Consider the following 26659-nt stretch of genomic DNA (forward strand, 5'->3'; position numbering starts at 1 on the left):
ACCGTCGCGTAATCGATTACTAAGCAGTATGACGTCACGCCAACGCATAAGGAATCAAATCGCTGGACGCGCGAACCATCACAGTTCTGGATATTTCATCCGCTTTATCGAAAACAAACGGCTAACTCTTGAGGGAAATTAGTACACACAGAGGAAAACTAAAAGGATCAAGCATCGCTGGTGTGTTTAGAGCCGTTCGGCGTTCTTAAAAGACGAATCCAAAGCTACGTGTAAAGGCACCACGCTGGAACCTAAACTGGCGAAAGTCCACACTCTCGGCAGTTTAATGCTCTCGCTAATTCAATCGCAATTTCGACAACTTAGGACTTATATGACTTTTGAACACTTGCTAACAAGGACTAGGACTTGAAGCTGAAAGTTTTTGAGGCGTTGAGAATGTACGCAGCGAGGAATTGTGCGAGATTGTTTAAAAGGCAGCATTTGTTGGTTTCCGGAAACTTTACGTTTCAAAGATGGCAGCAAACCGCGGCTTTGGTCGCTCAGGAGCCGTTTTTGAACGGCAGCAGTGGCAATTATGTGGAAGAGATGTACCTATCTTGGAAAGAAGACCCAAAGAGTGTTCATCGGGTAAGTTATGTATCTGTTTCGTGGCCTGATGTTTCGTTGCCGCGAATATAAGCTTATACAATGAAATTAACCTGAGCTTTAATACATGCATTGAAGCACCCCCTGAAGCTGCTACGGTAACAAAACTCGTTCATATTTTACACGTTTTGTGTTGTTAAATATTACTAATTGTTCTCTATTATCCGCTATTAGTTTGGCTGGGCGATCATGGGAGAAAAGTGTAGAATAGTTTCCAAACATGCCCGCTTCAATATGATCATTTCTTTACACGGAAGTTTTGAACTTTGGCCAGCCCATGACCCACCCTCGACGCCAGGCTGTCTCGAGACTGCTGTTAACTCACGTAGTACCTTTGAGTCTTAAATATCATGCAAATAATTTACATTTACCAAGCTTGGATAACAAACACTCAAGCGCTATAAGAAATCTTGGTAATGAAATGGAAACATGTGGCAGTTTGTCGACCAGATCCTTCCATTTCGTTTAATCAATGTACATGTAATTCCAGATCACAGAAATTTTTGCAGTTGAAACATTCAAAGAATGGTTTGTTTTTAGTTTTGCCCATTGTGCATGAGGTGGCTTGACGTCACAACAACATACAGGATATGACTTAAATGTTTAACAAACTGTTGCGGTGCTATGCACCATTTCCCTGTGATGTGGGATTGGGTGAATGCCTATTCATTTATTCTGTGATCATTGCTTGATCTAAAGGAGGTCCCTCCCCATTTCTTTAGGAAAGGCAAGGCTCTGCTTCACACCCCTTCCCTGATATTTTCAAGCTCTTCTTGATAAGCTTCTGGTGATAGGCTGCTATGTCTGACTCATTAGTTGGTAACCTGCACCATGTACATGTAGAATGTTCTTTATAAATCAGCCAAATGGAACAATAGATAAAGAATGCAAACACAAACAATGCCCGTAGCTAACCTTAAGAACAAAATAGATCCATGTTAATATGAGGGAATGAAAACAGCAGTTTTTACGTGGTGCTGATCAACTTTAATTTAAAAATTTGACATAAAGCTCAGTCCATAGTCTCATCCAACACAGGGAGTGTAGGCATCTGGGTGCAATTAAAGAGAACTTCCACTAACCATCACTTTCACTATGAAAAAGTACAGCTTTTAATGTATATTCTGGTCTAAAGCACAACTCATCCATAGCTAAATTGGAACACCCAAATTGGACAGACTTCTTCTGCACGTGGTCCTTAATAATTATTTTAAGAAGACTTATGACCCTTGTGCTAATTTTTTCCATGATCCCCAATGTGATATATTGTGTTTTGATAGAAGTAAAGAAAAGATAATTATATCCATGTATTTTAAGCCTATAGGAATAATTTAAACTAGAGTCCCATGCCTGGTGTATTGAATTGATGTGATCCAGTTCTCTGATTCAGTCTTCTAATTGCTTCACGAGCTACATGTACATGTACTTTACATGTATATTAAACTGGTACTAAGGTGGATTATTGCTGCATTTGTTCCCACACCATGTCACTGATGTGTGACTGAATAGACAACCATTCATGCATAAAATTAAATGTGTTTAAAACTTGACTGTGGGCACGTGACACTTTGTTGAATGGAAACCCCATTGCTAACACTAAATTACGTAAACATGGTAAATCGTCATTTTGATTTATGTTATGTACGTAAACTGGGTAGTATTCTGTGCGTTTGTCAAATTGCTAAGGACTACCAAATGTTGAATTTGAACATAGCAGAATCTAAATTTGCATGTCAAGCAGTAGTAGATACAAAAACATTTTAAAGGAAACTTCATTTTCATGTGAAATAAGAAGTGTAAACTCTAAGAATCATTGGTTTACTTCAATGCTGAAGTGGATTTCCACTCACAAAGTAGAATGTTTGAAAACTTACACAATGACATGACCCCCTATTTGCTTTAAATTTAATTTCAAGATTTACATGTTTAACCGATTAAGGTACAACATAAACAATTTCAGCAGAGATGCATTTAAAACTTCGTGCAACTAGTTCAGTTCATTTGGAGCAGAAGACAAAGTTCTGGCCCCAGTTCTTTGAAGGCTACATAGCACTCTCCACCAGATAAATTGCTTTCCAGTGGATAGTGTTAAAGGGAGGCCTTCATGGTTGAGAGCACGTCTCTGAATTAACATACTTTTGTTCACTTCTTATCAAGGTCATCGCTTTAAAAATCCCACTCAGGTGCAATTCAGTAATCACATGCTACAGTTATGTGTGGCTGAATGACAGATGACCAAAATTCTCAGAAGATTTCATTGGATTTTACTGGGGCTGTCAACTGCTGAATTTAATGTTGTCCTGTACGATTTATTCTATGGTTGATGATTTTACAGCTATTTGCATGCAAATCTAGGTAACTTGCTTACAATTGAAGGGGTGAGTGCAAAACCATACTAAGTGACGATTTGGGTAAAAAAAAAAAATTTTCGCGAAAGGGCTTGAATTTTTGCATGTGGTCTTCAATGTAATAGAAAAACGTGGTCCTGTATTTTTGTCGCTGGTTTTTGCTTCGTTTATAAAGACGCTGCTAGGAAAACCGAGTGGTTTTTCTGCATACGCAATATCTCGAAAACGAAGCGAAGCTTAGCGGAAAAACTACGGGACATTGTTAAACATACCTAAACAAAACTGCATGCGAAATTTGGAGCGTTTTCGACAAAGTTCACATTTGATTAAAATACCTAGCGCCCTTTTCCCGCCAAGGTCTTCAAATAAACGAAGCCGGGCCTTTGTTATGATAAACAGAGCCGACCCTTTGTTATAATAGCCAAGCCAAGCCTTTGTTATAAGTCGAATTCTCGCCTCGGTTTATTATAACAAAGGATCGGCCCGCCGCGACCGCAAGGACTTTGATTTTACTTAGAAACCAGCAAAATGTCAATTTCACGCAACTTATATAAGCTCAAATTTGTTGATTTCAGGTCAAAAGTGGTTAAAATGTTGACTCATGTTAATGCGCAACAGCAAGGATGTTGATTTCTCTTAGAAAGCAGCAAAATGTCAATTTCACGCAACGTAAAAGCTCAAAAATGTTGATTTCAGGTCAAAAAAGGTTTAAATGTTGATTTCATGTTAACCCGTGACGGGAAGGTTGTTGATTTCACTTAGAAAACAGCAAAATGTTGATTTCACACAATGTATAAGCTCAAAAATGTTGATTTCAGGTCTAAATAGGTAAAAATGTTGATTTCACGCAATGCGTGACGGCAAGGATGTTGGTTTCACTTAGAAAACAGCAAAATGTTAATTTCACGCCGCGTATAAGCTCAAAAATGTTGATTTCAGGTCTAAATAGGTAAAAATGCTGATTTCACGTTAACGCGTGACGGCAAGGATGTTGATTTCACTTAGAAAACAGAAAAATGTTGATTTAACGCAGCGTATAAACTCAAAAATGTTGATTTCAGGTCTAAATAGGTAAAAATGTTGATTTCACATAATGCGTGACGGCAAGGATGTTGATTTCACTTAGAAAACAGCAAAATGTTAATTTCACGCAGCGTATAAGCTCAAAAATGTTGATTTCAGGTCTAAATAGGTAAAAATGCTGATTTCACGTTCACGCGTGACGGCAAGGATGTTGATTTCACTTAGAAAACAGCAAAATGTTAATTTCACGCAACGTATAAGCTCAAAAACGTTGATTTCAGGTTTAAATAGGTAAAATATGGCGGCCGGAAAATAGTGTTAACATCTGGAACCTACTTTGGTTATCTGGGACAATGAGTATCTGAACTGAACAAATAAACATCAAATAAGCACTTTTCCAAATGCAGCAACATCTTAAATGGCTAAAAATCATGAGATAAATACATATTTTTCGACAAACGCGATCGTAGCTTTATGTCACACACCGCCTAACAGATTAACAAATTAAGCCTTCTGCGCAACGTACGGGTCTCCATACATCTGCATGTCCACTGATCCCAGAAGTTCAAAACACTACAAATCATGCTGATATGAAATAAAATCAACGCAACTTGGATCACAGATCTATGTTACAATCAATCGCTACTTGTTGGCCATTATTATCTTTAAATGAAAAAAGCCAAAACAATCTAGTTACCAGTTCGAGAAATGTGAGCAGAACGTGATCACAATGCATGCCGGGAAGGGTCTTTACACCTCGTGCGCGGGAAAACATGGCGGTCGATACAAGACAAATTTTATAAGTCAAAAACCAGTTCTCGCTTTCCAAACTTTGACACTAGCAACACTTGGCAAATGGGCCACAACTCATGAGAGGGTATTTTTCTTGGGCAAGAACTGCTCTTGGACTTTGCTGCCTGGCTCGATCTGACTTCGAACGCCGATAACACGATTACGGTATATCAGCTACCTTCAAAGTTTCAGAACACATTTTGATTCTTTAAAACGTGCTGATGACTTACGGGTTTATCGAGGCTTTATGATGCCTCTCAACCACCAGGCAGGCATACAAGGTACTTTAACACAATGCTTAAGATATTAGTTGACAGAGCTCTAATGCGGCACATCTCTTTTTTGTTCGATGGTATTTCGTTTGCCGCTCGATCGATTCACGTGTTGTGCTCACGTCACAATAACTGATGTAAACAATCTGTTCCCAGATTTCCGCTCTATATATGCTGTGAGATTTGATTTTGACTTCATACACTATAAACAGTCTGCCTGTTTGCTGTTCAACAAATAAACTCCTAAAGACATGGCTAGGAAAAGCCAAGTATTTTTGCATACGTTATAACTCGAAAACGAAGCAAAAACCAGCGACAAAAATACAGGGCTGCGTTTTTCTATTACATTGAAGACCACATGCAAAAATTCAAGCCCTTTCACGAAAATTTTTTTTTTCACCCAAATCGTCACTTAGCATGGTTTGCACTCACCCCTTCAATTGGTCCATAAACAGTTGAAAAACTGGGCCTGTGCCAAAAAGCGTGCACAGGCACATAACTAAATACAGACATGCACTGAACTGTGAAACCCTCCCTTAGACAAAACAAACCACATTGTTATACCTCCCAACTCAAATATGTTTTCCTATTGGAGGAGAGCGGGTCGTGTCGTGGGTCAAAACTCACTAACTCCCTAGCGAAACAACAACTTAAAGTTTCAACTTGCACATGATCAGGTCATGCATCTTGAAACCGCAGCAAATTTTTGAGCCAGCCAGCTTCAAGAAAACGATTTCTTCGCAGTCTTTTTTTTTCTTTCTTTCTTTGAGTTGGGAGGTATAACAAAACATGTATAATGACTGGTCCTGCAGGAAACAGTGAGTCTTATTTCATCTCTACCTCAGTGTTCTCCGAGGCAAAGCTGAGCCGGTTTCGGGGAAACAAAACTCACTGTTTCCCTTGGGGCTAGTCATTAAGTGCTTATTGTCGGCTGGATAGCGTTATCCACCTTTTGAACAACCCAGGTCCGGTATACATGTGAAGTAGTCAATAGGGAGTAAACATTCAATGATGGTTATTACAGGATTTGAAAATGTCAGTTTGTCTACAATGTCTTGTGTGGCCGGTTCAAGCCAGTGTATTGTGGAGCCAATTTTTTTTTTTTAAGTTGTCACACTCTCTTTGTTTACAGTCTGAAATAGCCTCCATCATTTTTCTGTTAGGGAAGTTTTCTTTATCACCTCTGGAATGTTTTTGTCTCTTTGTTTCTTTTTGTTTCCTCACTTTGAAGCCATACAAAAAAGTCATACCTCCCCTTTATCTAAATGTGATGTAGAACATTAAGATTATGAAGTTATCCCTCTTGTCTTTTAAAAATTCTTGGATGTTATTTTTTTTTTCTTTTTTCTTTTTTTTTATACTTGCCAAAAAAGAAATATGACAATAACTTTATCTTAGCTGAAAAACATAGCAGAGTGAAAATGTGGGAAAAAACCTAAAGTTTAATATCCTGACATATCCTTAGCAAAATGTAAGCAAAGTATCTTTTTTATGATTAGTATGGACATCCCCTGGCCTCTAAAACCTAGCTCACTCCTAATTAAAAAACTAATACTTAGTTTTAGGTAATATTAAAAGTGGAAGCAGACATTTATAATCTAACTTGTGCCTTCTATTACTGTGACTTTTTCCAGTCTTGGGATGCTTATTTCCGCCAAGTTCAGAATGGGATGCCTCCAGGACAGGCCTACCAACCACCACCCATTCTGGGACAGATGGCTGGCATGGTAGCAACAAGACAAACTGTTCCAAGTGCTGTGGACCAATCCACTATCAACAGTCTTGTGTCAGATCACTTGGCAGTGTACTCTTTGATTCGTTGTTACCAGGTAATTATTAATTAATAATAAGTATACACTAGACCTGTATTTTTCTTGTTGCTTTTAATGAGGTAGTTTTCTAGTTTGACGTTATACAGTCTAACCTCTTCTAATGGTCACCTCTCTTCAACGGCCACTTTTTTCTGGTGGCAGATGGGCCTTATTCACTTTTATTTTAACCTCTCTACAACAGCCACCTCTCAATAACAGATATGGCCACTAAAGCATGTCCCAACTTACTGTTGACATTCTTATTGCAGATCAGGGGTCATAACAAAGCCCAGTTAGACCCTCTTGGTATCCTGCAGGCTGACCTCTCAGATTCCATTCCTGCTGATCTTTCTCTTGAATACTGGGGACTTGGTGAGTTATGCACCATATGAAACACGAAAGATTGTGTTCATAATTTGTCCTGGATAATTGATTTTGGTTATTAATCTCTTTCAACCCAGAGGTAAAACTCTAGACTAACCACAAACAATTTAATTTATTATCTTACATGTACATGTATAAATGTATTGATTCATTGGGGCTGCTAAAGAGCACATTCAATTTGACTTAGGTTAATTTGTTAGGAAGAGATAAACCTTAAAAAATGACCTAACATGAGTATATGCTGCCATGTAATTTTTTCCCTTCTTGATGATGTTGTTTTATTTGGTTTTTTTTTTCTTTTTACAGGAGAGGCTGATCTAGATAAAGTTTTCCAGCTTCCTAACACAACGTATATTGGTGGCAACACTGATGTTTTGACTTTAAGAGAAATAGTCAGCAGGCTTGAGGTATGTTGAGGTCTGTGATGATGTACTGTAAATCGTAATTTCATGGCAAAAAGTATGCTACATTTTGTGTTCATTGTGTTCTGTTCTTGGGCAAGACTCTGAGATCTTCTCTCAGTACTTCTCTCCACCCAGGTGTCTAAATGGGTACCAGTCCAGCAAAGTAGAGAGGTTGTAACTTAGCCTTTCAGAACATGTATGAATCTTGTAGGAGTTACAGGTATTCCTCAGTTGCTTGAAGATCAGATCTTGATTTTATCTTCCACAGAGTTCATATTGTGGACACATTGGGCTGGATTATATGTTCATTCCAGAAAAATCTAAATGTAAGTATCTGTTCTAAAAACTCATGGTTGATAAAGTGTACAATGGGCCATATTTGCATTTTGAGTACTAGCTTGTGACTGAGCTAATATGTTTGGTCTTCTCAAATGCTGATTCATCCCCTAGTAAATCAATTTACAGTAATTAATAGTAATGCTCATTGTGTGCTGTTGGTGTAAACTACTTACTGAAAACCCCTGTGGCAAGTCAACTTCCCAGTGGCTGGTTAAACTTGCATTGTTGTTCTTGTTAAATGATGTCTCGTTTTGGTTAAAATCTTTCAAGGTGACTGGATTAGGAAGAGGTTTGAGAGTCCAGGAATCGTAACATTAGATGTGGAGGACAAAAAGACTTGTTTAAGGAGGCTCATTCGTTCAACTGGGTATGACGTCAAGTCATTGACTTCATGTATTCAGTATTGCCTTTAACATGTTAGAAATCAGGGAGGTTCCCTTCCTTTTATTCAATTACTGCCACAACTTTTTTCCTGATGTCAAAATGGTTGAGGCACTGTGCCAAAAACAGGAATATATTATTAAAGAAGATATGGAAAAACATTTAAAGAAAAAAATAAATGTTATAACATGGCGTTTCGGTGTCATCTTGTCACCATTATCAAATGTAGATTTATGTCATTCAGTTCAGATAAATGCTAGTTTAGGTGTTAAGGAGTCAAGGTGACAAACAATGTCAAAACGACTGAAATCTGTATCTAATGGTGATAAGATGACTCCAAAACGTCGTGTTATATGAAAGGTTTAATATTTTTCCTTTAAATAATTATATTATTAAGTAAACGATTAAATTAGGAATTTTTCAGTATTCATTTCACGTTATGAATTTTTAATAAAAACTGAATGGAATATTTATTCAACCATTTCCATTTCCAATAATCAAACCAGGGGAAAACTGCACTGTCAAATGACATGTTTGCAAAGAGAACAAAGAGAAAGAGGAGTATTTTTTGTAAGCTTAACACTTAATGTGACAATTATTTTAGATGTAAATCTTGAGTGACAACATGTGAAGCAAAATGGTGAGTCAGTGGGACACCACTTGCCCAGTTTTCCCCTTGCAATTTCTTCTGCATTTTAGGTTTGAGGCTTTTCTAGCCAAGAAGTGGTCGTCAGAGAAACGTTTTGGCGTCGAAGGTTGTGAAGTTCTGGTTCCAGCAATGAAGACAATCATTGACAAGTCAAGCGAGCTTGGCGTTGAGAGCATCATCATGGGAATGCCACACAGGGGCAGGCTAAATGTTCTGGCCAATGTTTGCCGCAAATCTCTGGAGCAGATCTTTACTCAGTTTGATCCAACGCTCGAAGCTTCTGATGAAGTACGTTTACAGAGACAACATACGTTACCATGTAGTTATTTTGCCCGGGGGAAATTCCATTTGAAAAGGTTTGGGATGCTCATTGGTTGCTTAGGGACGGACCATTATTTATTTGAGGGGCAGGGGGGCTGAACAATTTTCTGGAGCATGATTTTTTTTTGTAGGGCAATAGCTTGTGCAAGTATTTTTTTTTTTTTTTTTTCAAGTGTATTTTTTTAAAAAATTCAAACACAGGACCTGGATAGTAGAAATCACTTGCTCTATTTTTCTTTTTCTCCAAGGCTCTCCTGGCATGTTTTTTTTAGCAGTTTTTGTTGTGTGGGATTTTTTTTTGGAAATTGCCCAAACTCCCTCCTTCCCCCCCACCCCCCCCCCCCCTTACCCACTCAAAAATGTTACAATCCATCTTTTTGTGTTGTAAATCTCAGATTTTTTTCTCACTTATGCCATCAAGGTACCTTTTTAGGGGTCAAATAAGGCTGGAGCCACACCCAGATTAGTCTCATTTAGGGGTTTCATTCAAATAGTCCAATGAGCATCCAGACCTTTTCACATGGGAGTCCACCCTACAGGCTATCATATGGTGTCCCTGGATCATTCAGTATTCTACATTTCTGGCATTGCACAAGATACCTGTGGCTCAAAGAGAGTTTGATCAAACTTTTAGTTGCCAATGACCTCCACTGTAGCAGCTGGTCACAAGAGCCAGTTGCTTACTCCTAACGGCAGCCCTTTCTAGTGGAGTAGCTGTCGTCATGCTTGTTTCCTTTATTGCAGGGGTCAGGAGATGTAAAATATCATCTTGGGATGTCACATGAACGCCTCAACAGAGCAACTAACAAAATCATCCGCTTGGCTGTGGTCGCAAATCCATCTCATTTGGAAGGTTTACAACTTCTTTTTCTTTTGCATGAAATTTTGTGACACTTCGGAAAACCTCAGACAACTTATTAATTTCAAGTTCTGTTCTACAGTCGGCATATAAATAGCCCTAAAAATTCCAGAAATTTCCACTGAAAGTTAAATCAACAGACAGTTCTCTTATAATCCACTTGGAAATTGTGTATTACCATAAACACCAACAGATAAGCTGCACCTTTTTACTCGTTCAAGTTTTTTCATAAGAGATCTTCTCTGTGAGGTGATCAGGACAACATGCCGTAAATTTGCTAAAATTAACACTTTTCAAAATTTATAAGTTTGTATTAATAGCAAACTGTCTAATAAAAACTTCATAAAACTATACCAGAGTATGCATTGATCATTGCTTTTGCAAGTTTGGTTTTTTCATACTCAATAATTTCGCTTTAGTGTATCTGTAGTCTCTCGTCGTAACTGTTGTTAATTATTATTTGTAATATCGTTAGTTTATTAGTTGTCTTTAGTCATTGTTGTCAATTCTGGTCTCTTTAGTCCTCTTGTTACCTTCAGTTGTATTTAGTTGTACCTAGTTGTATATTAATAACTCGTCCAAACATGACCCACCTAGATTAGCTCAGCTATCCGCGGGCATGTTATAATTGTAATTTTAATTTGATAACAAATAAAATGTATGTATGTATGTATGTACGTACGTACGTACGTACGTATGTATGTATGTATGTAAAACTCTATTGAAAATCTGGCAGGAATGAGAAAATACTGGTTGAAAAATAACAGAGAAAGATTAAACATAAGTCTGAGCCAGTAGACATCATGTCTATTCTAAGTGTGCAGTGCTAAGGTTGTAGATAAGGGTCTTAGTTTGAAGTGCTCTCTCAGTGTTATGGAAGTTCACATGGGTTGATGTTCAGTGAATAAACAATTGTACTGTCATGTAAATTTGAGTTACCAAACTCAGTGTGCAGCTTATCTGTGAGTGTGGCTTATCTGCTGGTGTTTTCAGTACCTTTGATCTGTTATTGATGCCATTTATAGTACAACAGTCATTCCAACTTGTTGCTGCAGACAAATGATAAGCAACCGATACAAGAAGGATCCACACAAAGTAGTTTTAGTAAAGTTATTATAAATATCAGGTTATTGTCAAAGAATTTCTTCAAGACGGTAACCATTGTTTCTCTTTTTTGGAGTGTTTATCTTTCTTACATGAAGGGGACTGTTTTGCAGATCATCAATAAAAACGTATAAAACAAATGAAGTGGACTGTTTATATTGTTTTCATGAATTTGAAGACACTTAAGTCTATATAACATAGTCCTGCATCATTGAGAATTGTGATTGAACTCTTCAGTCAAATTGTTTGAATGTGTTTCTTTAGCTGTTGATCCTGTGGTTGAGGGAAAGACCAGATCAGAGCAATTTTACAGAGGAGACACACAAGGGAAAAAGGTACAATTGCTAATAATCTGTGTTGTGTAAAAGTGTATTATTTGGTGTTGAATTTGTCTGCGTGCATGCACATGGTTCCCAGACATTATAATTAACATTAACAACCAAACAACATTAACTAAAGTTGAAAAGGCTGCTCAGCCTAACATTTTTTCAAAAACCCATATCACCGTCAGTTTCAATCTTCTTCAATTTCTGCCCACTTGTGCGTGTACTTTCTTTTTGATGGGTTGTGTTACTGAAATGTTCCTTCAATGTTTAAAGCAGTTCTTTTTATAAAAGTTGCACTCAATTTGGTGGCCATTTTCATAGGTCTAAATTTGGCTAAAATCCTTGACTCATTTCCTTTATACTAACCAAGTTTTGTTTGTTATGTATTCAAGGTGATGAGTCTTCTTATCCATGGAGACGCAGCATTTTCTGGACAGGGCGTGGTGTACGAGACATTTCATTTGAGTGCTCTGCCACAATATTCAACACATGGCACCATTCATATTGTTGTTAACAACCAGGTCAGTTGCATGTTTTACTCATAAAATTGTGAAGATATTTACACTTCTGTATATTGTGTAGAAATTATCCCACCCCACCCCCCCCCCTTTCACACAGAAGGGATTTTTTTTTCTAAGACTTCCCCCACCTCTTGAGAAATTGCAATCCAGCTTCACACATTTCTTTGAAGAAGTTATCCCTTCTTTAGGGAGAGTATGGATATTTTTCTGGAACTGCACATTATGTGCTACCTTGCTGTAGCATTCACCTCGGTCATTTTTGTTATTTCCCTCTCTTTCTAGATTGGCTTCACAACTGATCCAAGAGTTGCTCGTTCTTCACCTTACTGTACTGATGTTGCCAAGGTTTGCCGTGTTATATTGTTATTTTCAGCATCGCATTTGTGCAGGGCTACAGTGTAAGCTCGTGGAGGCACGCTGGCCTCATGGTTAGTGTGCATGCAGTCCAGGTTCAAGCCCTGGTTGGGGAGTTTTTGTTGTGTTCTTGGGAAAGACACTCAACTCTGATTACAGTGCCTCTCTCAACCCAAGTGTATTAATGGGTACCAGGAAATTTTATGCTGGGTATAACCCTGTGATAGTCTGACATCCCATCTAGGGGCGAGTAGAAATACTCCTGGTGATCACTTCATGCTGTTGAAACCAGACGTACTGTATGTGCTGGCCTGGAAGGCTGCTTGGCTCGTGTGCAGACTTTTTACAGCTGCTAAGAATAATATTTTTTGACATTTAATCATTCCACCAGGTTGTGGATGCCCCAATATTCCATGTGAATGCTGATGACCCTGAAGCTGTCCTGCACGTCTGTAAGGTTGCGGCGGAATGGAGAGCAGAGTTTGGCAAAGATGTTGTTATTGATTTGGTATGTGTGTGGTTTTTTCTTTTCTTTTTTTTTTTTTTTGAAAAACTGATAGTTATGTGCAACTTCTATACAGAGAGTAAACCAATAATGTTAAGTATATTAGGATAATTTTTGGGCGAAATAACATGAAGAACATTCTCTTGCAACCTTTTACTTTGTGCTTTATGTTTCACCATAGAATTCTGAAAGTAATGACCCTCTGAAAGTAACGTTCAATTATGCTCACTGATAAATTCCAAAAGTAGCAATCCCCCGAAAATAGCAAGAGAGTATAGTATATTTCTTTTTCCAATCTATAGTCAAGTGAGTTGAGGTAAGTAAATAAAAAATTTTGATTTGGTTTATGGTAACTTGATAAGGATAAGCCCACTGTAATGTCTGTCTCCAACAATTTTCAGGTGTGTTACCGTCGCCATGGTCACAATGAAGGTGACAACCCAATGTTCACTCAACCTATCATGTACAAGAATATTGCCAAAAAGAATAACATCTTGGATTTGTATTCAAAGAAACTGATACAGGAGGGTGTGGTCACTGAGGAGTGGGTGCAGGTACGTTTGTTAACACTATTCATCCTAGAGTCATTTGAATAAAACCCTGAGTGACCATTCCAGTGAAAGCTATTGAGCAGTACTTTCATGTGGTACCGTTTATTACAAGTAAAGCAGTACAATTGTGTGGTACTGTTTATTATGCTGTTCGATGTGGTTTTTATTTCCTCTGTCCATATTAAGCTTAACCATAGAGATTTCAAATAATTTGAATAATCAAGTGAAATAATTTTGATGTAATTTATATTGAATCTAAATACATTCATGACTTTCTGTTTTCTTATCTAGGAAGAGAAAGTAAATTATGAGAAGATCTGTGAACAGGCTCTTGTTGATGCAAAGTCAGAAAAGCGGGTGTTACTTAACAGGGATTGGCTCGATTCCCCATGGAAAGGTGTGGCTTGTTATTAGGATTTGTCCATTTTCTTCACATTCATAAATCTTCAGTCACTGTACTTGAACTACATCACTGACCAAAACCTCGTTGCAGTAAATGTTGGGGTTGCTCTAGAAGGAGCTTTTAATTACTTAAAATGAGTTTTTTTTTTGGACAACCCAGGCAGGGTTTTGGGAAAGTGGCTGCTTCAGACAGTTGTTCACTCATGCAAATGGTCCCAAGATGAGTTTTTACAGTGTGCCTACTCAAACGGGGCCACTTGTAAAAGAGTAAAACAATCAGACCATTACTTGAGAACAAAAAATAGCGATGCTTTTTTCAAGTAAACCAATAACATTGAAGAACACAAACAATAGATCTTGACAAAATTGAAAACCCAACCACGTGCAAGGTGTTGCCAACCTCTCAGGAAACTTTGGCATTTGTTGATTGGTTAGTTTCGATCCTAAATTTTGTACACTTTTCAACAGTTTCGGTTTAGTTGTCGCAAAATGAGTTTTCAAGCCTAATTTTTCGAGCAAGATTCATAACAATGGTTATTCACGCCAAGGACTGAATCTCTAAGAGAGGAGTCAAAGCTACCAGTCCATTGTTCTAAGTTTATGTTTTGATTCTAGGTGGCCTGGTTCAAGTAGTCACAATGTAAATGTACCTTTTCTTTTGGTTTTGTCTATGGAATAGCTGGTTCAAAATATTTTGAATTTTGAGAGAGAAACAAGATTTTGAGAGATCATGCAAGCATTTTATGCATACATTTGTTTTTGTTTGTAACAGTTGCTTTACTACTTTGGAAAGATGCCTAAGGTTGTAGAAGCTTTCAATACTAATCCAGCAGGTTCATCAAAGGCACTATAAATTCTGGAAAAGAAAAGAACTCCAGATCCCAATTTAATTAATTCTTAATAACTGTCCTTGTTTTGTATCAGGGTTCTTCAAGAAAGGCTATAAACCTTCTCTACCTGTAAGACCAACAGGAGTTTCTCTTGACTCGCTGAAGCACATTGGAAATGTATTTAGTACTGCCCCGGGTGGAGACTTCAAGGTTCATGGAGGTAAATAAGCTGATCCCTTTGGGATAAACCTCCTATAATTACTCCCCCCCCCCCTTTAAATGATCCCTTGGGGTGACCTCCTTAGGTAACTTGTCCAAGGTTTCCTCAGACTAGCAAATGATCTCTCAATCACTTCAAGATCCCCCAATAAAATCCCCCTAAGATGAATACCCTGATGATCACCCTTAGTTGACCATATCAGATGATGACCCTCTTGAGATGATTCCCCCGAATGGTTCTCCTAAGATGACCCCACTCCCCCAAAACCCAAGATGGTCTTCCCTTGATGAGCCCCCTGAGAGAAAGCCTGCTCCGATGATTTCTCTAGAATGATTCCCCTGAGAAGATTCCCTAAAAAGATCCCCCTAAAAAGATCCCCCTGTTTTTTTCTATAACCTATTTAAGCCCCATGCCCATAGTAAGCCCCATCAAATGGTCTGCCCAGAGTCTACTCAGATGATTTCCCTTGAATTGTCCCCTTTAGAATATCCCCCTGAAGTGCTTTAGAATCCATATTTAAACTGATCTCTGAGGTAAAACCCCTAAAATGATCTGAATTCTATTCAATCTGTACGTTGTCAAGATTGGTCATAACTGGTGGGGTTTTCATTAACATTTTCAGTAGGAGGGTAACTGGTTTACGCAGGTGGGCAAATTTTTGGAACTGAACTTCTTTATAAGAAAATGTTTCCTCTAGATGCTCAAACCAGGTGGGCAGAATTGTCCTCACACCTGGTCAATTTGCCTGTTGCCTGTCCCTTAATGAAACCACTTGACTGGTGAAAGCTGGCATAACAGGACTAGCTTCCAGGCTTCAAGAGTAATGCGTAAGTGTTGGCATGATTTTGATAAGTGAATATTGCTTTCAGGACTCCGTCGAATCCTGAAGGCTCGCCATGAGTTGCTGGAGAAGGGCTATGTGGACTGGGCAGTGGGTGAGGCTCTGGCATTTGGCTCTCTTCTCATGGAGGGTGTGCATGTTAGACTCAGTGGACAGGATGTGGAAAGAGGAACATTCAGGTAAAACAACTTTCTTGATAACCTTCTTGTCACTGTTCAGCTTGACAAAAGAGGCATCACTCTGTTAGCTCTTTTTACTTCGCAAGAGAGATCTGAGATTTGAGCCAAAACATGCCGTACTTAGTTAGGTACAGCATCAAGCACCATCTGAGGGTTTTGAATGTAACATAAACAAGTCAAGTGCGAGGATTGTTAACATTTTTGAACACCAAGTTTTGGTTGATTACAATACAGAAAGGTTGTTACAATATTTTGGCTTTGTGACAGAGTCATTATTATCATTTTGGATCACTACATGACTAAGACTCTGTAACTGCCCTGAACTATAGTAACAACCTTTCTCCATTGTAATAAATCAAAACTTGGTTTTCAATGTCCAATTGGACTTGTCTTGTTGATGTTGTATGTACAAAAATCTCTGTATAGAGTTTGCCATTGGTCTTTACTGAGGTATCAGGCAACACTATTGCCTTTAACTGACGGGTGCTTATTTCTAAAGTGCACTGACTATGAGGTTGATTTCCCCTCCTGTCTTTCCCTTAGAAGTAAAATCATTTTGAGAGTCCTTTTTATTTTGTAGTCATCGTCATCATATTCTCCATCACCAAGACAAAGATAAAGTGACGTACTGTCCACTGAATGACCTCAGTGCTGATCAAGCCGTCTACACTGTTGTCAATAGCTCCTTATCAGAATATGCTGTGCTAGGTATGTTTTCCAGTATGTATGTGCAGGTTTTCACCTCTTTACGGAAATCAGCCAGATTTTTCAGAACGACTCAGAAAGTCCAAAACATTACCTGGGGGATCATGGCACTGGACCTTGCTAGAAGCTTGCCCCTTTGTGCTTGTTGTTTCAGAAATTGGTCACCATTTATCTTGAAGGTGTGTTCCTTAAGGACAATCTGGATCAGGGTCAGTTATCCAAGATCACTAGATGTTGCATCAGAGGAACCAATGAATCTATGACCAAAGTGGATTCATCAGTTCCCTTGATCTACCATGGTTCAAAGTGATCTTGGATCACTGATCCTTATCCTGATCCAGATCACCCCAAAGAAATGCACCCTTAAATCTTTACCTGCTGCATCTGCATGTGATGACTTTGTGCAAAAGCTTTTTCAAACTGATTTTCAGAGTTGCCATTGATGTTCATGGTGCACATTCATTTTTTTAGGTTTTGAGTTGGGATTTAGCATGACAAATCCTTTCGCACTTGTCTGTTGGGAAGCTCAGTTTGGAGACTTCAACAACACTGCCCAGGTATAATAGATTATTATTTCTCCACAACATCATTTAATAATAATATTATGTCCCTTCACTGGTGTCATATGTTCAGTTAAAAATAATTTCATGACTATTATAATTATGTCTTGATTTCCTCCTCAGTGTATTATTGACCAGTTCATAAGCAGCGGACAAGACAAGTGGGTCAGACAAAGTGCTCTTACCATGTTGTTACCGCATGGCTATGAAGGAATGGTAAGTACTGCAGCTCCTCCATGCCAACAACCTTTTCCAGCAGAGGGGTGTTTTCCTCTGCAAAATCCTGGTTATATTAGGTAACTTGTGAACTTAGTGTACATGTTTATCTGTTTCATTCTAGGGACCTGAACATTCCAGTGCCAGACCAGAGAGGTTTCTACAGATGAGCAATGATAACCCTGATGTTTTTCCAGTAAGTTTTTGTTGTTGTTGTAATGATAATGCTGATATGAAATGACACATACATGTACTTGTGAACAGTAAGAATTAATAAAAGAGAAAATGATCATTCATTATACATTTTGACTGATCAGTAAATAATCAGTTTTGAAAGTCTAAGTTTAAATCCTACTCATTCATCCATCTGTTTTTTTTTATTATTATTATTTTTCCTTCAGTCCTCCCTTTCTATGTTTCCTTTCTCATTCAAGCATTAAGTTACAGTTACATGTGTTTATATTTTCTCTGCAGACGGTAGATGAGCTCTTTGAAGTGAATCAGCTGTACTCTACTAACTGGCAGGTAAGGACATAACATTGTATGTATTTCCAGGAGTTGTACCACACTTTTGCTTCCTGTTCATGTTTGTGGATGAAGATGAACATGCTATGTTTTTGGAGTGCAAATTGTGTACCTGATTCTTAGCTTTTGTGTTAAATTCTAAAAAAAATTCTTAAAATTTTTAGAAAATGTTTTTCACTGTTTCAGGTTGTCAACTGCAGTACCCCTGCTAACTTCTTCCACATATTACGGCGTCAGATTACACTGAACTTCCGCAAGCCTGTAAGTTTTTTGTTTTTTTTTAATTTTATTTTTAATGTTAGGGTAAAAAGTCAACTTTTATTAAGCCATATTTTTGCAAATACAGAAAATCCAACAAGAACTCAAACCTTTCCTCATCAATCAAACTCTCACTTTAAATGAGGGAACAGGAGACGATGAGAATATCACAGCAACCTGATCAGTTTAAGTTTTAAATTTAGTTAAGGCAAGATTTGAATTTCAGCATGGTTGTAGAGCCTATGTTTAGCTGGCATCATTGGTAATAAAAACCTGACAGTATCCTAAATATTGCATCAGAAATCATATACGATATTATGTTTGTTTTTCAACAGCTGATCCTGTTGACACCAAAAAGTCTTCTACGATTGGAAGCTGCCAGGTCTCACCTTGATGAAATGACAGAAGGTATGAGAAACTGTAGTTCTTACACAGTGAAATGTTCCTGGCAGCTCTGATCTGCCGAAGGATAAAATTGACAACCAGTTGTTGTTTACAATGCACAGGTACATCATTTAGGCGAGTGATTCCCGACTCTGGTCCTGCCTCAAACAACCCCGAAAAAGTTCGCAAACTTCTTCTTTGTACTGGCAAAGTCTACTATGAATTGGCAAAGGTGAGTGTTATTGAGCTTGAGTAAGACCCCTTACCTCCTCCACTCCTTCTTTTCATGATCTTTTCCATTCTGGCCCTTTTTTCCAATTACACTTTTTGTCTACCTTTTCCTCCACCTGTTTTGTATACTCTATTTCTTGGTTCCCTTACTTTCTCCTTCTGTTCATCATCCTTTGTCTCTTCTCTCTCCTGATTCACCAGTTTTTTCTCCTCCATCCCTCCTTCCATCTTTCTTCAATTCATCCTTCCTTGTGAGCCACCCTTTCTGCCATGCCCTTGTGTTTTTCTTTGTTCTCCTGTCCTCTTTCCCTTTTCCCTGCACCCCCTTCTTCCACCCCTTCATTCCTGTCTTCTGCCATGTGTTCCAAGCTTGTAAGTTCCTCTCCTGCCCTTTGATAATCATCTCCTTTTTCCTCTCTCGACCTCTTCTCCTTCTCCTGACCCCCTTCACCCTCCCCTCCTTCAAACCTTTCTTGTCCTCTAGCATTCCTTCTTCCTCCATTCATTCTCCCTTGTCCTTCCCTTGCTCCTCTTCTCCCTTTTCCTATCCTTTTTTTCACCTTCCTCTTTTCCGTGCCTGGCGCTAAAATGTCAACTCTCATTCTCACATCTTGCTTTTATACCACAAGTGTTCATAAATCCTCCAGTATGCAATTCAAAGGTTTTGACTGTCAAGTTTGGGTTTCTCATTCAGGAACGTAACAAGAGAGGTCTCGAGGAAGACATTGCTATCTCTCGTGTTGAGCAGGTAATACAGCATAATTAGCATAATTGTGACTTCCTTTCAGCATAACACTCCAAATAGAATCCAAACAAAAATCAAATGTATTGGCTTTACACTTACTTGTGAATGATTCTCAAATGGGTAGGCAGCTGAACTTGTGCATATTAGTGATCCCAAAAACAGTTGGGTTTTTATGTTATTGTTCCTTAATATAAGATTTGACAACATAAGTTATTAATGTTCACCCGCCATGCAGATATGTCAAGGGCAAAGTGAAGAAAAGGCAGCAAAACCAAATCTTAGACGAGAAATCAAAGAAAACTGTTGATCAGGACTGCTACATTGCATTCAGTTATAAGAATTTAAACATATTAATACATTTTACCTGGACAAACAGTTCACATTTTGTGAAAACACTCGCCACAATGGTCCTTCAAGCAAAAGGTTTCGTGAAGTGTAAGTGACAAAGAAATGGTTTGAGGAGGAACTAACAATATTGAAATTACAAACAACCAATCCCTCAACAGCAGTTATGAACAGTAGGCATGAAGGTTACTGCCTCGGTTACATCCTTAACAGTTTACTGTTAACCTTGCTCTGGAGTTTCTGTTTGTGTTCTTAACTCTCTGTGTGTGGAGTGATTGCATAGTTTGAAATTTAATTGCTAACTGTAGCTGATCCAATAACTGGGTGTTTTGCATCCAAATGTTTGCTTACCTATAAGAGAATATTAGCTGTCATTTATTTTGCAGGAAAACTGACATTGGTTTGTGAATATCATTGTATTTGGTGTTGAGGTAGCAGTACCAGACAAAAAAGGAATTATGATGCATGATTTCACAAGGCCAATGCTTCATTCAAGCCTTAAATTTTACCTCTGAATGAATCAAAATAACCGGTTTCGTGTAATTTTGTTAATGTCTCCATTAAAGATGACTTGACTTGACCTGACTTGACTTGACTTGACTTGACTATGTGTGTTAAATACCACTCATCCAGTTCTTCAAATCTTTGTCAAATGCATGTTATAATAATACCATGGCAAATTCAAAGCTGCAGGCAAAAGCCTCCTGGACTAATCACTGATGCCTAACTAATGATGTTATATACATGTTTACAAATTATGTAGTACCTACTTACTTAGTGAATTAAACATTTTAAAGTTACAAGATTTTATAAACCCAAAATGTTAAAATGTGCATTTTTTCCTATGCACAGCATAGACTCCAACCCTTACAATGTATAATACAGTGAAACCTCTATTATGGGAACCCTCAATTAAGCGTACACCCTCTATTAAGCAGACACTTGGGAAGGTGCCGAGGGTTTCCACTTAAAGGTTTCACTTTACTAATGAAAGCAGTGAAATCCTGTGTGCATAATGGTCACATTTGTGTTTTTGATTATGTCATTATGATTTTCAAGTTTCCTCTACAAAATGATAAAAGCAACATAATCTTAGTCACGGACATAATCGAAATCAGAAGAAAGTGACCATGAATTTTCTTGTGATAATGATTACATTGATCATAAGGTGCTTTTGACCATGTTTCTAGACGTTGGCACTGAGACATAAGCAAGATGAGGGAGTTATGTTCAAGCTTACAATTATAATTGCACTCTATGTTCATTATGGCGCTAGTCTGGATTGTTGAAAAGGTGGATAACGCTATCTTACAGATACATCACTATCCAGTATGTCTAGTGCGTAGTGTGGTTTGTTTTGTGAACACTTATCCACTGGAAAGCAATTTATCCTGTGGATAGTGTTATCCAGCCTTCAAACAACTGGGGGTCTGGTGAGTACTAATTGTACGTGGACACCCTCTTTTAAGCAGACACCAGGGAGGGTCCTGAAGGTATGGACCACTTAGCAGAGGTTTCACTGTATTTGAATTCAAGGTTAATTTTACAGTCAGTTGAAGCCTGAGAGCTTGTCTACACTTTGGATACACATCATGGTTTTAGTACTGACTGTTTTTCGTTATTTCAGATAAGCCCATTCCCTCTAGACTTAATAAGGGCTGAGCACCAAAAGTATGACAATGCAGAGATTGTGTGGGCGCAAGAAGAGCCCCAGAACATGGGGTACTGGACTTATGTTCAGCCACGCCTTGTAACCTCTGTTGGAAACAAAGTTAAGATCAGGTACAGTGAACATATTTTGGATTTTGATTATTTTATTGTGCATTTATTTAAACCTGGCCACTTAGATGTTGAAAATCTATCAATATTGCAGAACAGAATAGGGAATTCTGATTAATGCTATTCCAAGTTAAAATGCTCTATTGCACTTAACACTGTTTGGTCAGCTGAATTCTGAGTTCTTTGTTTCCATTCCACGACATGGTTTGGCTGTCATTGCTGAAATGGTCCATGTCAGAAAGTCCTACTGTAAGGACTTGTTCACTTGTTCAAGCACTACACCTTTTAAAGCCATGGCCAAACAGAATCGAAAGTTGAAAACTTGGGTCTACTTGTGACTCCATTTGGCCAGGCCTTGTGAGCACTTGCGATGACTTGCACTCACTTTGGTTGAGATCAAATTTGCACATTTCTACATTTGGCCACCCAACCCAAGTCAACACAAGTTGAGTGATGTCCATTAACCTACTACTAGCCAATAAAATACAGGATATATCTGCCTTGGAATGGGTTTTTTGTACCTTGCATGTACTTGCAAGCCAGGAAACTTGCGAGTCTGTTTGGCCACCCAATGCAAGTCTCTAAGCAAGATCAACTTGCAGTTACTTGTGACTACTTGCGAGTTCATTTGGCCAGGGCTAAATGCTTCACTTTTTTTCTTTCGGCAGCTATGCTGGTCGCCCGCCATCTGCATCAACTGCAACTGGCAACAAGCATCACCACAATTCCGAACAAGAAGACCTCATAAACCAAGCTTTGGATTAAATGTTCATGACACCATATTGAAATATTGAAAGTAAAACTGACAGCTACAATTGATATAAAATAGAGACACACAATGGTCAACCTTAGTTTTACTTGGCCAGTCGTTTTTTCCTTTTATATTTAACTTCAGCATATGATACTATAATTTGATCAATTGTTTTTCTACAAACTGAGAAATACTACATAACAATAGGGAATTTTATTGGAGGAGTGAAAGAATAGTAAATGTATAGACTAAAAGCAAGACTATGGTCCTTGAACTACACTAGCCTGTGAAGTGTAATCCCACTATTTTACTTCAAAGAAATCAAATAATTTCAAAGTTATTAGCCTGTATAACACCTTCACATGGCTGACCAGTGAATCAAAATCAATATTATTCTGCAGATTAGGGAAATAGCATTTTTTATTTTCATGAAATGATATCTGTAAAATGCACTAAATAAATAAAAGAATTCTTTGATACCTTTGTCCTCCCTCATGCTGAAGTCTCTCTATGTAACAGTGCATCCCAGAGGGATTTGCTCGTGTCACAAAACTTTATCTGAAAAAATGGGTGTCAGTTTTTCATGCATCTGTCCTGTTATTGATCATGAATTTCATCATAACTGATAATGTTGTCAAAGTAGCTTTGGATTCACAAGGCGATAGCTGAGTGGATCTGCAGACTACTTTGACAATGTTATGACAAAATTCAAACACATGAAAATTTGACGTCAAATTGTTTTTTTTTGAAAAAGAAATTATCACATAAATTATGAAATCGCGTGTTTGTCCACTTATTGACAATGCAAATTAGCCAACGACCATGCAAGAATTTCTGCAGTTATTGTAAAACATCCAACTGAACTTCATGGGTCATTGTTGAGGTTGAAACATCACGTCAACACCATCACAATAAACAAAAACAGAATGTTGTGAATGCATCAGATTCAAAGCAACAACACCCAACAGGTAGCAAACAAAGGAAAACAAACAACCCACGACCCAACTTATTACCCAACTTGAATGACTATTTTTCTCCGTAATAACTACGAAAGAACACAAGAACACAAAAAAATACTTAATGTTTTTTTTTTTAATTTTCTATTAATAAGTACTTGAGGAAACTTCTTTGTACAATCTCTCAAGCCTGGTTCACACTAGCAACATAACATCGTCACGAACAACATAAAAAGGTTATCTCAATTAACATAAAAAGGACGTCATGTTTGTAGACAAGTGTGAACATGTAGACATAATGACATTAGCAACAACAGCACGAAGATTACGACATAAAGATAAAACTGATCTTTTCCTTATGTCGTCATGTTGATGTTGTTCTGTTATGTCACTAGTGTGAACCAGGCTTTACTGTCCTTTCTTTGATGCACTGCTGTGAAATAATGCTGGGTATATATCTTATTCAACCTTGAACTCTCCATACATAATAACTGGAATTTGACAAATGAACATTTCTTCTGTAGATAATGCTTGGGCTTAACGTAGTATGAAAATAGTAATTGTTATATTTTTTTTTATTTTTTTTGTCCATTTATTTTTTCTGACACTTTAAAACTACAGAAAATGCTAAGCATGCATTTTTTTTTTTTTACAAAATATTAGTCAATAAGCTTTGTTTACAGCTGCAAGGGCTTCTTTACATATTGGATCCAGTTTTCCATCACCTCCTAAAACAAAACAAATATTCTACTTGATAAGATTGTTGTAAGTGCTGTGATAACCCAAGTCTTGGCAAGACTAATAAAGTAAATGAAGGAGAGCCTTCAGTTAATAATTTAATTTTTCAGTACCACACATCGTGAGTGATGTAATGTGTTATATAACAATGCAAATTCTGGGTGAGTGTCCTTTAAAAATGTACCAAAAAATTAATTTGAAACTTGCCCAAAAGGACTGACATCTGGGCAGGTAGTGCTAACATATCTCTGATGTCACTTCATGCACCCTAGAGACTACAGAATTTGTTACCCTGCGAGACTGAGATTCCCCTGGAGAGTGAAAGAAATCTCTGCCTTGCAAGGTAACTATTTCTTTTTTTTTTTTTTTTTTTTTTTTTTAATTATTATTTTTTATTTATTTATTTATTTATTTATTTATTTGCAATAACACAAGGGAAACCAATGCTTACTTACAACACTAACTCTATTTACATTATATTGCTCTAATTATTTACACTATTTAAATTACAATAACTAAACGACTTACATTACTAACAAATACAGTTACACGACTTACACAATTAAGAAATACAGTGACGACAAGGGGCAAAGAAAAAAAAAACTGAGAAGAAAAATAGCTAGTTATCATTACAGCTTGAGGTTGTAGTACAGAAACATAAAAAAACAGACCAAAGGCATGTGGTACATTAAAAGTAAAATGAGTTATGCATCTGACAGGAGATTAGAAATAGATTAATGGGTAGGAGATAGATAACCCTACAGAAAATATAATCTAAAATATTAATTAAATCCTCATGTATCCTGTAAGAGGTTTCCATTTCTTCGTGTCCCCACTTTTTGTTTCTATCTCACATTGTAATTTTAGTGTGCATAAACTATTTCTGGGCTTGAAGATTTCTATCCCTGCTGTAGGTTGAATTTTAATTGCTTATTTTTTTCTCTCTTTTAGTTTCTCTTGATTCTTTCATTTGTTTTATCAATAGACCATTGTTTTTATTGTTGTCTGTTCAGTGACCTGGGGCCAAAATGGTCGAAGGTCCCAAAAAGTTTGGCACCCAGAAAGCCATAGCAAAATCTTGAACCTTATGATTACAAAGCCGTTTTATTCACGTATTCTTAATATGAACAAAGGTTCCGTTGATACAAAAAGTTTCAGGCTTATACACTTTTCCGCTTTTAGATACAGATGAACTAAAAATGGCTTTACAGGCCCAAAAAGTTTCCGGGGCTTTCGAGAAACTGGCCCCTGGCCTTTGAATGGCAGCGAGGCTGGAGTTGACCTTGTTTTGATACAGACCTCACTGCTTTTTTTGTGTAACTCAAGTTGTTGTTATGCTCACTATTTGGCATTTAAATGAGAAAAACAGAGAGGTTTGTATCAAAGCAAGGCCACCTGTAGCCTTGGTTGCATTCAAAGGCCAGGTAACCAAGCACAACTGTAAAATGGCTCATTCATTCATTCTTAGTTCTTTATTTCTTCATTATTTTTTTAACAGTTTCATTTTGCTGTGTAAACTATTTCAGTCAGTGGCATAATTAGATTTGAGTTAAACTTCAAGTAAACTCACCATATTGCAGATCCTGAATTTTGCAGCGATAAATTATTTCTCCATGAACCACCAACTCAACATCGTCCCTATCTGGTGTCTTCATAAATTCTACTGTGTGACCCTCACTTCTCAAAAGTGCTGTAGAAAAATCAATTTATATCAGCACAGGGGGTTAATTTTGACTTACCTTGCCAGTGAGAAGAGGATAGATAGATAGATAATGGAATTGGTCCTCTGAGGTATTTGGTCTTAGGGGCAATGACCAAACATACATAATGAGTTTTTTTTTATGCCTACAAATTATAAACTGTGGAATAATTCCCTTGTTAATGTGAAGGCATCAGAGAAGAACCAGGAATTCTAAGACTACAACTTACCAAATGAAACAGTCTCGCCTTTTGGAAAACTAATATGTCATCACCCTCCCCACCCCCAACCCATTCAATACATTGCAGCAGTTACATGCAGCTCGTTGCTTCACTCGAAATTGTACAAGTTTCCAGGCATTAACACCCAAGCCATGCCCATATTTTAAATACAGGTGGATGTGCATGCAACTATTAGTCTGACAAGTGATCATGAAGGAATATGGAATGTTTAAGCCGAGTTTTTATTTTCTCGGCGAAAGCAAAGGCTGTTTAGTATCTCACTAACTGCTTACCTTGAAGTCCCTCCAATCTGGCAGTTCGATGCTCTAATATTCCACACGACATATAAGGGCCAAAATTTACCGTGACTTTATGTTTCACCATATTTGTGACTGGAGAATGGCGGAGTTGTTTATGTTAGCAACGAATTAAGCCGCCATCTTGATCGATACAGCAAACTATCGTAGTTTATCGTTGGTTGACAATCGACCAATGAGAAAGTACGTTAGCTTGCGCCTGAAAGT

At 37.7% G+C, this 26659-nt stretch overlaps 2 protein-coding genes across 2 annotated transcripts; one reads left to right on the forward strand and one right to left on the reverse strand.

The window, feature by feature from the left end:
- The first annotated feature begins 26 nt into the window (after window positions 1–26).
- On the forward strand, window positions 27–23000 carry LOC110065683 (2-oxoglutarate dehydrogenase complex component E1-like). Its single transcript, XM_089270811.1, has 27 exons — window positions 27–588; window positions 6676–6870; window positions 7122–7224; window positions 7543–7643; window positions 7909–7966; window positions 8250–8346; window positions 9060–9297; window positions 10075–10183; window positions 11558–11628; window positions 12012–12140; window positions 12423–12485; window positions 12886–13002; window positions 13401–13553; window positions 13842–13947; window positions 14877–15002; window positions 15872–16022; window positions 16603–16730; window positions 17199–17284; window positions 17411–17503; window positions 17628–17699; window positions 17978–18028; window positions 18215–18289; window positions 18622–18694; window positions 18793–18902; window positions 19596–19649; window positions 21619–21773; window positions 22439–23000. The coding sequence occupies exons 1-27, from the start codon at window positions 397–399 to the stop codon at window positions 22533–22535; spliced, it is 3003 nt and encodes a 1000-aa protein (XP_089126937.1). The 5' UTR covers window positions 27–396; the 3' UTR covers window positions 22536–23000.
- Window positions 22637–26627, reverse strand: LOC110065633 (UPF0728 protein v1g117062-like). Its single transcript, XM_020772787.2, has 3 exons — window positions 26429–26627; window positions 25786–25905; window positions 22637–24205 (listed from the first exon to the last, which is right to left on the reverse strand). Exons 1-3 carry the CDS (start codon window positions 26517–26519, stop codon window positions 24141–24143), a joined length of 276 nt encoding a protein of 91 aa, XP_020628446.1. The 5' UTR covers window positions 26520–26627; the 3' UTR covers window positions 22637–24140.
- Between the last annotated feature and the right edge of the window lie 32 nt (window positions 26628–26659).

Source organism: Orbicella faveolata, unplaced genomic scaffold, assembly GCF_042242905.1.
Source record: "Orbicella faveolata isolate gen_17 unplaced genomic scaffold, um_ofav_v1 contig_34, whole genome shotgun sequence".
Lineage (NCBI taxonomy): Eukaryota > Metazoa > Cnidaria > Anthozoa > Scleractinia > Merulinidae > Orbicella > Orbicella faveolata.

Excerpts from the sequence above, each read along its gene's own strand:
- LOC110065633 (XM_020772787.2), bottom strand. The coding sequence starts at position 26,519 with ATGGTGAAACATAAAGTCACGGTAAATTTTGGCCCTTATATGTCGTGT. Across the intron at positions 25,906-26,428 it reads CAGATTGGAGGGACTTCAAG|CACTTTTGAGAAGTGAGGGT; the intron begins GTAAGCAGTTAG and ends ATTTTTCTACAG. Across the intron at positions 24,206-25,785 it reads AATTCAGGATCTGCAATATG|GAGGTGATGGAAAACTGGAT; the intron begins GTGAGTTTACTT and ends GTTTTGTTTTAG.
- LOC110065683 (XM_089270811.1), top strand. The coding sequence starts at position 397 with ATGTACGCAGCGAGGAATTGTGCGAGATTGTTTAAAAGGCAGCATTTG. Across the intron at positions 12,141-12,422 it reads ATATTGTTGTTAACAACCAG|ATTGGCTTCACAACTGATCC; the intron begins GTCAGTTGCATG and ends CTCTCTTTCTAG. Across the intron at positions 13,948-14,876 it reads GCTCGATTCCCCATGGAAAG|GGTTCTTCAAGAAAGGCTAT; the intron begins GTGTGGCTTGTT and ends GTTTTGTATCAG.